The 12,901-nt window shown below is 41.2% G+C and overlaps 1 protein-coding gene across 2 annotated transcripts in view; it reads right to left on the bottom strand.

Annotated features, from left to right (window-relative positions):
* The window catches only part of SEC24A (SEC24 homolog A, COPII coat complex component), a 68,019-nt gene extending 55,403 nt beyond the window's left edge, over positions 1–12,616 (bottom strand). The window contains exon 1 of one of the 2 annotated variants that reach the window (XM_058540481.1): positions 12,228–12,616. In XM_058540481.1, coding sequence (XP_058396464.1) covers positions 12,228–12,324 — 97 coding nt within the window. In that variant the 5' untranslated portion in view covers positions 12,325–12,616. The remainder of the gene's footprint in view (positions 1–12,227) is intronic. The other variant, XM_058540475.1, reaches the window with a different exon arrangement.
* Between the last annotated feature and the right edge of the window lie 285 nt (positions 12,617–12,901).

Genomic DNA, 12,901 nt, shown 5'->3' with positions numbered 1-12,901 from the left:
AAGACTGACCTACTCCGAATATACGTGGAAAGTAGCTAACACTGTGACTATCTTACCAAACACACAGGTTTAAAAAGGTTTCACTTGCCCTAAATTTTACCCCCTCAATGTTTATATAACCCACTTATATAGCCATCTTGAATCCTTCTTGGACTAGCACACGGGGTAGGGAAGGAGAGAGAAGCATAAACAAGTAACTTAAATTATCTCTGGCTGATCTCCAAAACATCAAATCAGAGGGATATCTTCTGGGAAACTGACTACTTATGATTTCTAAGAATACTTCACTTCTATATGTATAATTTATGAAACACTAATAGATAAATTACAGAATCTGCATATTCCAAAGGACTTTGAAGCTTCTGGCACCCTGAGAAACTCCAGGCTTAGAGTAGCTAATTAACTTGTCCCAAGTCACACCACAAGTCAACAAAGTTCAAGGAATTCCTAGTCCTTTTCTATATATTCTAACTCCATAGCGTAGTAGATATTCGATTTCTGGGACTTACTATAGAAAACTACCTAAAGGAATGTCATAAATCCTATACAACCAACTTCCTAATAGTACAAGGTCACTACATGAAATGTATATGGAAAGAGGCATCATAGAGCAGTGATTAAGAGCGAGCACAGACTGGAACAACTACCTGAGATCAAATTCTGGCTTTGACATTTAGTAATTGTCTGTCCTTGAGCAAGATATTTAACCTTTCTAGACCTCAGTTTCCTCATCTATAAAATGGGAATAGTAATAGTACCTAAATTATAGTGTTGATGTGTGTGGTAGGCAGAAAAATGACCCCCCAAATATGTCCATGTCCTAATCCCTGGAACCTGTGAATATGTTAGGTTACATGGCTAAAAAGAATTAAGGCTGCAGATGGAATTAAGCTTGCTAATGAACTGACCTTGAGATGGGAAGATTATTTTAAGATTATTAGGGTGGACTCCATGTGATCACAAGAGTGAAAGAGGAAGGCTGAAGAGTCAGGGTTAGAGTGATGCTATATGAGAAAGACCTGACAGGACATTGCTGGCTTTGAAGATGGTAAGGGGCCATGAGCCAAGGAACAAGGATAGCCTCCAGATGGTGGAAAAGGCAAGAAAACTGATTCTCTGCTAGACCCTCCAATAAGGAATACAGCCATGGGGTCGGCCCCATGGCTTAGCGGTTAAGTGCACGCGCTCTGCTACTGGAGGCCCGGGTTCGGATCCCAGGCGCGCACCGACGCACTGCTTCTCCGGCCATGCTGAGGCCGCGTCCCACATACAGCAACTAGAAGGATGTGCAGCTATGACATACAACTATCTACTGGGGCTTTGGGGAAAAAAAACGAGGAGGATTGGCAATAGATGTTAGCTCAGAGCCGGTCTTCCTCAGCAAAAAGAGGAGGATTACCACGGATGTTAGCTCAGGGCTGATCTTCCTCACAAAAAAAAAAAAAAAAAAAAGGAATGCAGCCCTGATGACCCATTTCAGGCTTCTGACCTCCAGAACTATAGGATGATAAATTTGTGTTGTTTTAAACCACTAAATTTGTGGTATTGTTACAGCAGTGTCAATGGAATAGTGTCCCGAGGAACTCAAGGGTGGGTTTGGAAGCATTTAACTGTTTTTCCAAGTTGTTATTTTATGTTAAGGAGTCACAACTAGCAACCACTCTGAAGCTAAGCAAACCTCCCTACAGGAGCTATGCCCATGACGTTGCATTATTTTTAATGCAAAGATCTCTTCAGAAGGAGATTAATCCTTATTACCATAATCTGCACTGTACCTGCCTCTCTCTCTTGAATATTCCTTCCCCACCAAAATAAAAGTTCTTGCTTCCCTTTGTTCAGGGATGCCATGACTTTGGAAATGATTCCTGATGGCCCATTTGCTGCAAATACACTTTACTTTGTGAGATAACTTCCACTGATGTAGAGTCTTATTTAACTCACCAGGAGGCGAGCCCACTTGGTTCAGTATCAGCAGCAATAGGAAACTAATACAGTGTGAGAATGAGATTTATGTGAAACATTTATAATGGTGTTTCTCACATAGTTAGTACTCAATAAATGTTTGCTACTGTCATCATCTAAGAAACACGTATTTGTGTCCTTAACACTGCAGCACTCACTGATAATTCTGTTATCAGTAAACCAACTGATTTCACGTGAACTAATCTTTTTTTTCTAGCCTTTCATTTAGTTAAAGATTGATCCTAAATTTAGACTAATTATTCATTTTATTCCAAATGGTTAAGAACATTCTACTCATTCCCTGATTGAAAAGACACATTTTACTAAATATCTTCTGATTACTCACAAAGGTGAGTAAGGTCCACTTCATCCCTGCCCTCAAGCAGCTCACAGTCCAGTTGGGAAGACAAATAACGAGGTAAGAACAGAGAGTGATGTTGAAGCCAGGCACCTGAGGGTTACTGTAAATATTCAATAAGATTATCTTTCCACCTTGTTCCTAACACAGACATAGATGAAAAAGAAATTAATCTTGTCAATTTGCTGTTTTCTTGTTTAACCTGAGGAATGACTCAAGGGTCACAAAGATTTATCATCTTGTTTTACAGAAGAAAAAGAATGCCTTCAAGGATCACCAGATAACCACCCCCAGCAGCCTTTGACAACCAGAAGTCAGATTGCCCAAGGGCTTATCTGGAGTGAAAGAAACACGGAACTCCTCCTGCGAAGCCCCTTAGCTCTATAAAATCCCCTGCTTTCTTCTCCTGTTAAGGCAGATTGGAGACAACCTATCCTCCCGCCTTCTCATCTTGGCCAATTCAAATAACTTTTCTCCATCTCCAAGCATCTTCTCCATCTCCAAGCACCGGATGTGTCTCAGTAATTGGCTTACTGTGCATGGGGCACATGAACTTGAGATTAACAGGTTCGGTATAAATGTGATAGTGGAAACCCAGGACACTAAGAGAGCACTGTGGAAGCAGCACTTGGGCTAAACTGAAGGCAGAAAGGTAGCAAAGGTGGTTTCCTGAGGAAGGGAAGCTTAAACTGATATCTTAAGAGAACAGGAGTCAGCCCCAGAAAAAAGAGTGTCAAGAGTGTTTCCAGAAAGGGAACAACACGTGCAATTGCTTGTGGTCATGAAAGGGCATTCTGGAAAAAGTTCAGTATGGCAGAACAAAAGTCAAGTGCCTGAGTCAAGTGTCTAAAGTGAAGCAGGAGTTTAGGACTACAACTTTAAGGCGGCTGGATTTGAGCCTAGGGGCAACAGAAAGCCTTTGAAAGGCTCCCAGTGAGACACTATAAATTTGCATATACGTAACCTCTTGGGGATTGGAGGAGAGATTAGAAACTGGAAGGAGTCTACAGTAGTAATCCAGGCAAGAAAAGATTGACCAAATAGCAGCAGTGCAAATAGAGAGGTGTCTGAATCAATGAAATCATTTGTAAAAAGTCAATTTATAAGCATATTTTGGGTCATATGGATAAAAACAGACATCTCACAGCCTAGTATTGCCAGAAAATTTCATGGTCCAATTTCCTATTTTTATTTACTGTTTATCAGAGGCTAATAGGCTCAAGAGGACTTCAAGCCAAATGTAGCCAAGTGAAAGCCAAATATCATCAAAATGCACAAAATAAGCAAAAGTTTTACAGTTGATCAATAAAGAATATGCAGTCATAAGACCACATGGTAGAAAGACAAATACAAAAGAACCTGCTTTGTAGTAGTCACTATCATAGATCCACTGTGAGTAACTATAACATGAAAATCTTATTTTCATATGTACCAATTTGCCATAGTTCATTAGAAATGTAGCAGTAAATATGTAGTGAAATTTTCACTAAATGGATTTTAATTTTTTTATTCTGAAGTCATTAATAAATTAAGTAGTCTGTCAAAATAATGTATCAGGGATTGTGAAGGGGTCCAGATACACTGTGGCAGAAAAATTATTTTGACCAGAGGGTATTCCTGAAATCTCTTATCTGCCTAAAAGCAAAGCCTCCTAAAGACCTCAAAAGAATTCAATTGTCATAAATTTCCTCCCCAGGAGCAACCAGAGAAGACTGACTCTTATCACCTGAAATGAGAAGTCTCACACCACACTTAAACATACATTGTCACAAAACTATCAAATCTCCCATCTATTCTACTAGCCCATTTATCTTTCCTAAAAATAACTTGTTTTCCCATAAGTGCCCTTTTCTCCCTCCCCTTCCCCTATTAAGATAGTACATAGGTCCCAAATTCTATCTGCCTCCTTAAGTCACATTTTTTTGTGAACTCTCATACTACATGAGTAAATTTTGTTTTTTCTCTTGCTAATCTGTTTTTTGCCAGTTTAATTCGCAGGCCCCCAAACACTAAAACTAAAAGAGAAGAGAAGTTTTTCTTCCCCAACAATTTAAAACAATTTCATCTTTAAAAAGGAAAAATGGTGACCATGATAATCACCCAAATGATGTTCCAACATGTTTAAAATTAAAACAATCTAATGAACTTTGGCTGCAGCCAAACATAATCCATCACATTATTTAATGTTTTAAGTTTGAATTATACCGCTTTTATGGATGTTTTTATTTCAATTTGTTTTGGTTTTACAATGGTACAACAGCTATAAACATATAGAGTTCATACCTAGTTTTGTGTTTATATACACATTTCACAAAAAAATAGTTTAACATTGGGATTGCAAAGAAATATTTAGCACCTACAAATCACTTACAATAAAAAAAAAAAACTGAGGAAATACAACTGATAGGATTTGATGTGGAACTGAATATGGGAATTGAATATATAAACTAATGTGGAATTGACTAGAGGAAGGAATCAAGGATGACTCCCAGGATTCTGATCTGAGCCACTCAGTGGATGGCAGTGCCATTCACCGAGACAGGAGGAGAAAAGAATTGGGGAAGGCAAGGAATAGCAAATGGAAGAGGGACTGAAGAATTATTTTAAACATACTTTCTGGTGCCATCAAGAAACCCAAGTGGAGCTGTCTAATAGAAAGACATCTATCCCCGCATTTGAGGAAAGCATCCTAGGAGATTGGAAAACTAGGGTCTTGGAGAGATGCACTAACATTCTGCCTTGACTGTTTCCAATCTTTTTAATCTACAGATCTCGGACTTGAGCTGCAACATCCAACTGGATTTCCAGCCTCCAGCCAGCCCTGTCCTCATCAGACTGGCCAGCCCCCACCATCTGAATTGACATGAGCCAATTTCTTAGTCTATCCTGTTGCTACTGTTTCTTCTGACTAATGGAGATTTTTTTTCAGTCCAGGGGAGATTCTGTCAGCAAGCAAGGACCTCAGTTAAGTCCTGAACAGGCTTTTCCTCCAATTATAACCCAAAGTTTTACATAATGTCTTCCTGCCCCTATATCATTTACTTGTACCACTAAAATGTATAAATGTGTAGAGTTTTAACACCACTAGATTTTCTAACTGTTTAATAAATTCTATGTTTAATATGGCACATTCTTAAAGCCATCCATCCAGTTATCTTTACATTTCAAATATCTGGTCATAAGACCAGCATATACTTAAAGCCGTTTAATGGTAAAATTTAATAAAGTACAATAAAATGTGAAAGTTGCATTACCGCCCCTCCCCCGAAAAGACATCTATCTGCAGCCAAAGAGATGAGTTTTGGCTTATGATATAATTCTGGGAGACACCGGCATATGTACAATATTTGATACCATGGGAATTAATGATATCATCCAAAGCGTATGCATAGACTAAGAAAAGAAGAGAGCCAGCCACAGAAACTATGTGAAATAAAACATTTATTGTTATTTAAGAAAAAAAGAAAGAAAGAAAAAGAAGAGAACCAGGTCAGAACACTGAGGAATATCAACATTTAAGGAACAGGGGCTGGCCTGGTGACGTAGCGGTTAAGTGCGTGCACTCCACCTCGGCGGTCCAGGGTTCGCAGGTTGGAATCCCGGTCGTGCACCAATGCACCGCTTGTCAAGCCATGCTGTGGCGGCGTCCCATATAAAGTGGAGGAAGATGGGCACGGATGTTAGCTCAGGGCCAGTCTTCCTCAGCAAAAAGGGGAGGATTGGCATGGATGTTGGCATGGATGTTAGCTCAGGGCTGATCTCCCTCACAAAAAAAAAAGAAAGGGTAGAGAAGCAAAGAAGCAAACAAGAGATTAAAATAAATGCAGATGATTGCTTCTCAATCATCCAATCAACAGCATCAGAATCAGAGAGATCCTTGGAGCCGGCCCGGTGGCATAGCAGTTGAGTTCTTGTGCTCTGATGTGGCGGCCTGAGGGTTCGCAGGTTCGGATCCTGGGCACAGACCAATGCATCGCTTGTCAAGCCATGCTGTGGTGGTGTCCCATATAAAGTAGAGGAAGATGGACACAGATGTTAGCCAGGAAGATGGGCACGGATGTTAGCCCAGGGCCAATCTTCCTCAGCAAAAAGAGCAGGATTGGCAACAGATGTTAGCTCAGGGCTGATCTTCCTCACACACACACACAAAAAAGAATCAAAGAGATCCTAAGTTCTACCTCGTAAAATTTCTATTCCTTAGGACTCAATGGGATTCCAGAATCTGCATTAGTAAAAATTTCATGTACTGGTGATTCCCATGTACTTCACAGAACAAACTTTATGAACTTTAGAAACCACTGATGCGTCAAAATGATTGATATATATTAATCCTCTTCATGAAATCTAACATGTAAAAATTAAAAGATTCTTCTGATATACTAACCCAAAGAATATAACATAAAATGTTATAACTTTATAAGTTTCTTCAGGAAAGTCTACTAACAGTCACAAAAACATACTAAACAAACTACCCCTTTTACATAAATTTAATTGTAAGAGAAAAAGATGTCTCCCAGAACGGTTTCCCCAAAATTCCAAGTAAGATGAAGACTTAAGATCTTTGCATTCTTAAGTGATTCATTTGTTAATCCATTCAGTAAGTATATATTTGCCAGGGACAGTTTACACTTTCCACCTATCATACAAGAATCCAATTGAATGACCAATTTAAATTACTCCAAGGCTCTCCAGAATATGGTTCTATTAATTATGGTGTCTTACATGAAAGTATAAATAAAAGCCACAGAAAAGTAGTCAAGTATTCAAAAACATCACATTTTAGACAGCAATGTGTTCCTTAAACCTTGAAAAGTTCCTTCTTTCTGTGTAGGTGCTTTTAAATACAACAGGGTTGAAGGACAAGTTAGCTATTTGGAAGAAAAAATTTAATTTAACACCTCACCCCACACATCAAAATACACTCTAAGGGCCAGCCCCATGGCCTAGTGGTTGAGTTCAGCACTCTCCACTTCAGTGGACCTACCTACACCACTTGTTGGCATTCATGCTGTGGTGGCAACCCACATACAAAACAGATCAAGACTGGCACAGATGTTAGCTCAGGGCGAATCTTCCTCAGCAAAAAAAAAGTGGAAAAAAAAAAACCACTCTGATCACTTAAAGAGTTAACCAATTGTAACTATAAGTACAACAAACGGATGCATGCCACTGCGTGAGTACAACTTGTGGGTTAGTCACCAAAAATAAGGGCTTTAAACAAAGTAATGAAAGGGGAAAAGCAAATGCTATGAATCAAAGTAGAGGTAGAGGCAATTTCAGGATCTAAAAGAAATTTATGAAATGTGATGTTGAAACAGCAAAGAAATGGCCTAAATACTAACAAAAGTTAGGGTCAGGTCATATATTAATTATAATCCCACGGAAAATAAGCTAGGTGGCAGTTTCAAAAAATATCAGCAAATATTTACTGCAATTATATCTATCCACCTACATTAAGAAAACAAAGAGGGCCAGCCCCATGGCTTAGTGGTTAAGTGTGCGCGCTCTGCTACTGGTGGCCCGGGTTCGGATCCCAGGCACGCACCGACGCACCGCTTGTCGGGCCATGCTGAGGCCAGATCCCACATACGGCAACTAGAAGGATGTGCAACTATGACATACAACTAACTACTGGGGCTTTGGGGAAAAAAAAAAGGGAGGAGGATTGGCAATAGATGTTAGCTCAGAGCCGGTCTTCCTCAGCAAAAAAAAAAGAAAGAAAGAAAGAAAACAAAGAGAAGGTTCTGATCTTGATTCACACGCTAATTCAAGGTGCTACGTCCTAGAATTCAGAGATAACAACCAGATAAATTGAGTAACAGTGGTTAAGTAAGACTGCCTACGTTTAAATCTAGGTTCCACAATCTAAATTAGCTGTGTGACATTGAGCTAGCTGCTTGACCACTCATATCAATTTCCTTCTCAGTAAACATAACAGTTCTTATCTTATAGTGCTGTTGGGAGGATTAAATAAGATGATGGATAATGCAACCTAGCTCAGTGACTGGGCATAGAGTAAATAAATAATAAATGTTAAGGGGCTGGCCCGGTGGTGTAGCGGTTAAGTTGGTGTGCTCCACTGCGGTGGCCTGGGGTTTGCAGGTTTGGATCCCAGGGCAGGACCGACGCGCCGCTTGTCAAGCCATGCTGTGCCAGGCATCCAACATACAAAGTAGAGGAAGATAGGCACAGATGTTAGCCCAGGGCCAGTCTTCCTCAGCAAAAAGAGGATTGGCAACGGATGTTAGCTCAGGGCTAATCTTCCTCACTAAATAAATAAATAAATAAATAAATAAATAAATAAATCCCTTTATTAAAAAAAAAAAAAGCAAACAATAAATATTAGTTCTTATTGTTACAATTTCTGTCTTTCATAAGCTCCCAAGCTATCAGCAAAGACAAGCAAGAAGCTCAATGTGGTCAACTCTAACAGAGGTATGCAAAGAGTCTCATGGGAGTCCAAAGTTACTGCCTCCACTGAAAACATTAAAGGGAACTCAACCACAACAATCAGTATTAGAGACCACATGCCAATTTTATTCACAGCATGCTTTGATCATGACTAAAGACTTTCTTTATTAAATACACAATCATAAACATGGTTTACATCATTGTGAAACTAAAAGAGATCTACATTTCTGTCATGTCTAAAAGAGATATGAGCACAAGTCTAGCATTTAAACTGATGACCAAAAAACTTTCCACATATTCTATTGTGTTTTAGCTGGTAATATTGTGCAAAAATCCACAGGAAAATTCAGCAGAAAAAAAAGAAGTTGGACATAAGCTCTAACCTCATAACGAATAAGTTAATACATGTTTAGTGACCTAAATTGCAAAATACCCAATTCTAAAACTTTCATTCAATAAAACTGGTAACTCCTAAAATGTGCTAGACACCATGTGGGGAGATGGAGAGAGGATGATGTGCAAAAGCAGATATTCTTGGCCTCATAGGATTCACAGTCTAGAGGAGAGACAGACACTATTTTATAAAATTACAATATAACAGGAGAATCTGGGTGGGAGAGAGAGTGGAGAAAATCCTTCCCACCCTTAATCTGTATGGGAAAAAGTGAGTATTACATAAATATTACAAAAAATAAAATTATTGAGGGCCGGCCCCATGGCTTAGCGGTTAAGTGCGCATGCTCCGCTGCCGGTGGCCGGGGTTCAGATCCTGGGCGCGCACCCACGCACCGCTTCTCCGGCCATGCTGAGGCCTCGTCCCACATACAGCAACTAGAAGGATGTGCAGCTATGACATACAACTATCTACTGGGGCTTTGGGGGAAAAATAAATAAATAAAAATTTTAAAAAAACACTCTAAAAAAAATACTAAAATTACTGAAACTGCAGTTTCTAACTGCCTTGGCAAATTGTTTCAAATACTCAATAAAGCAGCTAATTAAAAGTGGGAGTCATGAGTTGCCTTTAGCCTTATTACATGGTAATCAGGTGAAGATCTGCCAGTTTAAGTAGTCTTGCAGTTTCACTATCAATTTTTGCAAAGGAATTATGTGTACACAAATTTACACAGGCTTAGAAAAATCTGTCTAGACAACCTTTAGATTGTAATGCAATGTAACAATCTACCAGAGAAAGAAGTGTCTTGGTATGTGAGGAATTCTGTAATATAACGACACCACACAATGTGAAAGCAAGGTATAGAAAAATGAAAAAGGTAACTATTCGGTCTTTTGATTGTAACCTAAAAAATATCTGAAGATCCAGCTGAAACGTAATTTAAGCAAGTTACATTAAATCTAAAGCTTAAGAGCATTCAACAGAACATTTAAGCAGCAATAACTGCCTTGAAAGAGTTAACCAGAAAAACTAGATTCTAGCATTTAACTTTTTTTTCACCTTCTAGAGAAATACCCTCCCCTCCAATTCTCCACTACATCCCTAATCTCTTTATTATTAGTGGGATGAACAATAAAGGAACCCAATATAGGACATTAGCCATTTTATTGAGAATACTCCTATAAAAAACTTTTAAAATGGGGCTTATAAAAAGATTGTCAAGGCGCCAGCCCGGTGGCGTAATGGTTGAGTTCACGCGCTCCACTTTGGCGGCCCGGGGTTCACAGGTTGGGATCCTGGGCGCAGACCTATGCACCACTTATCAAGCCATGCTGTGGCAGGCGTCTCACCTATAAAGTAGAGGAAGACGAGCACAGATGTTAGCCCAGGGCCAATCTTCCTCAGCAAAAAGAGGAGGATTGGCAACAGAGGTTAGCTCAAGTCTAATCTTCCTCACAAAAAAGACTGTCAAAATTATATCTTAAAAAGGGTAGGTACTTGCAGTTCTATGATTTCCTTCCCTAACTGAATCCTCAGTTGGCTCTGGGCAACCTGTGTACGGGAACTGTTTTCTTATTCTCTCTTATATTCCCAAGGACAGAACTCAGAAGGTGTGCAACAAATGTCTGTTGGACTGGATCAAACCAGCATAGTGACAACATCTCCGATAGGGTATGTTACGGTAGTTAAATTCCTTTAACATTTCAAGATTATGTTTTTTTTCTTTCTTTTTTCTTTTTTTTTCTTTAACGTTTCAAGATTATCAAAACTACACTTACATATAAGCTTACAAGCTTATTTGCAGGATTTGCCATCTAAAGCTCACGTAAAATTGCAATTTACAGATTGTAAGAAAAAGCCATAACCATATGACATCTTGCTTAAGTTTTCTGACCTTAAAGTGCATGTCTGAAAATGATTTCATCCTCAGTGTAAATGGTACTAAATAGCCCAGAATAACATGTAGTTTACATAATCTGTTACCATAAACTTGAGAAGGAACAATTGATTCAACTTAACACCATTTCAGTGCTTACTCCCACTTATTCTTGCTTCTGCCTACATACCTGCCTACTCAGACATTTTTAAAAGCCTTTTAGAGCCTTCTTTGTAAAGAAAACTGTAGTCTTCTCTAAAAACAATGTAAATTAGCTATTTTAGTCATTCGGTATTTTCTCTAACTTGGCAGCAATCTTAGAATCTATTGGGCCATTTAAGTATTTTAGTAGTATTCTACTGATTTTGTTTCCATGAACCAAAGATTTATAGGTAAATTGGTAACTCGGCAAGCTGTTGGCAGAAAATCTATCTTTCTCTATTATAACAACTATAATAAGCTTAGTAAATCACAAAAAGAGCAATTTAAAGAATCGTAGAAGAGGTATAAAATTATAAGACAGTCTCACACCAAATGACAAAATATAGTGCCACATGCACACTCTCGTCAGAAGTTCAGAGCTGTGTCTAACCACTTTCCAAGCGATGTAAAGACCTTTGGAATCAAACAGGAGATCCTCCCCTCTACTTGGTTCCTCTAAAGCTGAAAAACTGAACAGGTGGCTTAAGTACAATTCAGGGAAGGTTCTGGGAAAGATAAGCAGGCCCTAAAGGGGTCTCCCAAAAGCACAATCCTTCACTCATCTCCGCAAATTCAGATCAGTCTGAATACGACTCCCACCCCACTGCAGGCCCTGCGGAATCGAAATGAATCAGACCCCAAACTCTGCTCTCTAGAAGACAAGGGTGAGGTGGGGCGGAGGGGGACAGCACATAAACAGACGCTATGACCCTTGTGAGTTTTGAGGTATGGACTGAATCTGTATTTTTCACCCACGTACACCCAGGGCTTTGCATACAGCAAGTGCTCATTAATTGCTTGCTGAACCAATGAATAAATAAATATGAAACACTAAGACCAGCCCGGGGTTGCGGGTGCATATCTGCCGCGGTCTCCGTGGCTCAGTCGCCCACCACCGGCTCCTGACCCCGGCCAGGAGGTCACCCTCTCATCCTCTGTCGCCTCAGGAGGCGGCAGCAACCACAGGTCAGCTCGAGCCCGGGCCCAGGCTGCGCCCTCCCGCCGCCCCCGGGCGGCCTTACCGTTGGTGTAGGGAGACCCCGAGGCCGAGGCGGCCCCGTTCTGGGCCTGGAGGCTGGTTGGGACGCCGCCGGAGGCCGGTACTCCCGGCTGGGACATGACGACGGTGTTTATCGGGGTTGGAAGGGGCTGGTCCGGGTCTGCGACCGCGCCAAGCGAAGAGCTGAAAGACGACTGATAGAAGCGGAGGGAGGAGGCTAACGACTTAGGGCTGAAGGCGGGGAAGAAAGAGGGCAGCGCATCAAGCCCTACGCTCGGCGCCGCATTCTCCCCAGCCCGCCGGCGGCCACGGCCTGGCCTGAGAGCTGAGGCTTGGGATTCGAGCCGGTGGGGCCGGGAACGGCGGGCTGGGAGGCAGCTGCCCAGCGGAGAGAGAAGGAGGGAGGCCCCGACCGGAAGTGCCTGTCAGCCGCCGGCCGCGCAGGCGCGATGGGGACACGTGGCACTTCCGCCTCCGGGCTTGCGTTCGCGGCTGTCGGTGCGCTCTCTTCTTCCCCCCCCGGGCTGCCCAGAGGTTACCTGGCAGCTCCGGGTGTCCCGGCCCGAAGGACTGTGCTCCGCCTTGCCTGCCACGTCACTGACCCTCACTGCCCGCCGGAAGTGGCGTGTATCACTGCTACGGAAATCCCCGCTGTCGTGAACGTCATCTCGCCGGCAGGGCAGGGATCTGAGGACA

The sequence above is a fragment of the Diceros bicornis genome, chromosome 1 (assembly GCF_020826845.1).
Source record: "Diceros bicornis minor isolate mBicDic1 chromosome 1, mDicBic1.mat.cur, whole genome shotgun sequence".
In the NCBI taxonomy this organism is placed as follows: Eukaryota; Metazoa; Chordata; class Mammalia; order Perissodactyla; family Rhinocerotidae; genus Diceros; species Diceros bicornis.
Note: the sequence above shows the minus strand (reverse complement) of the source record. Positions and strands in the feature narration are given on the sequence as shown.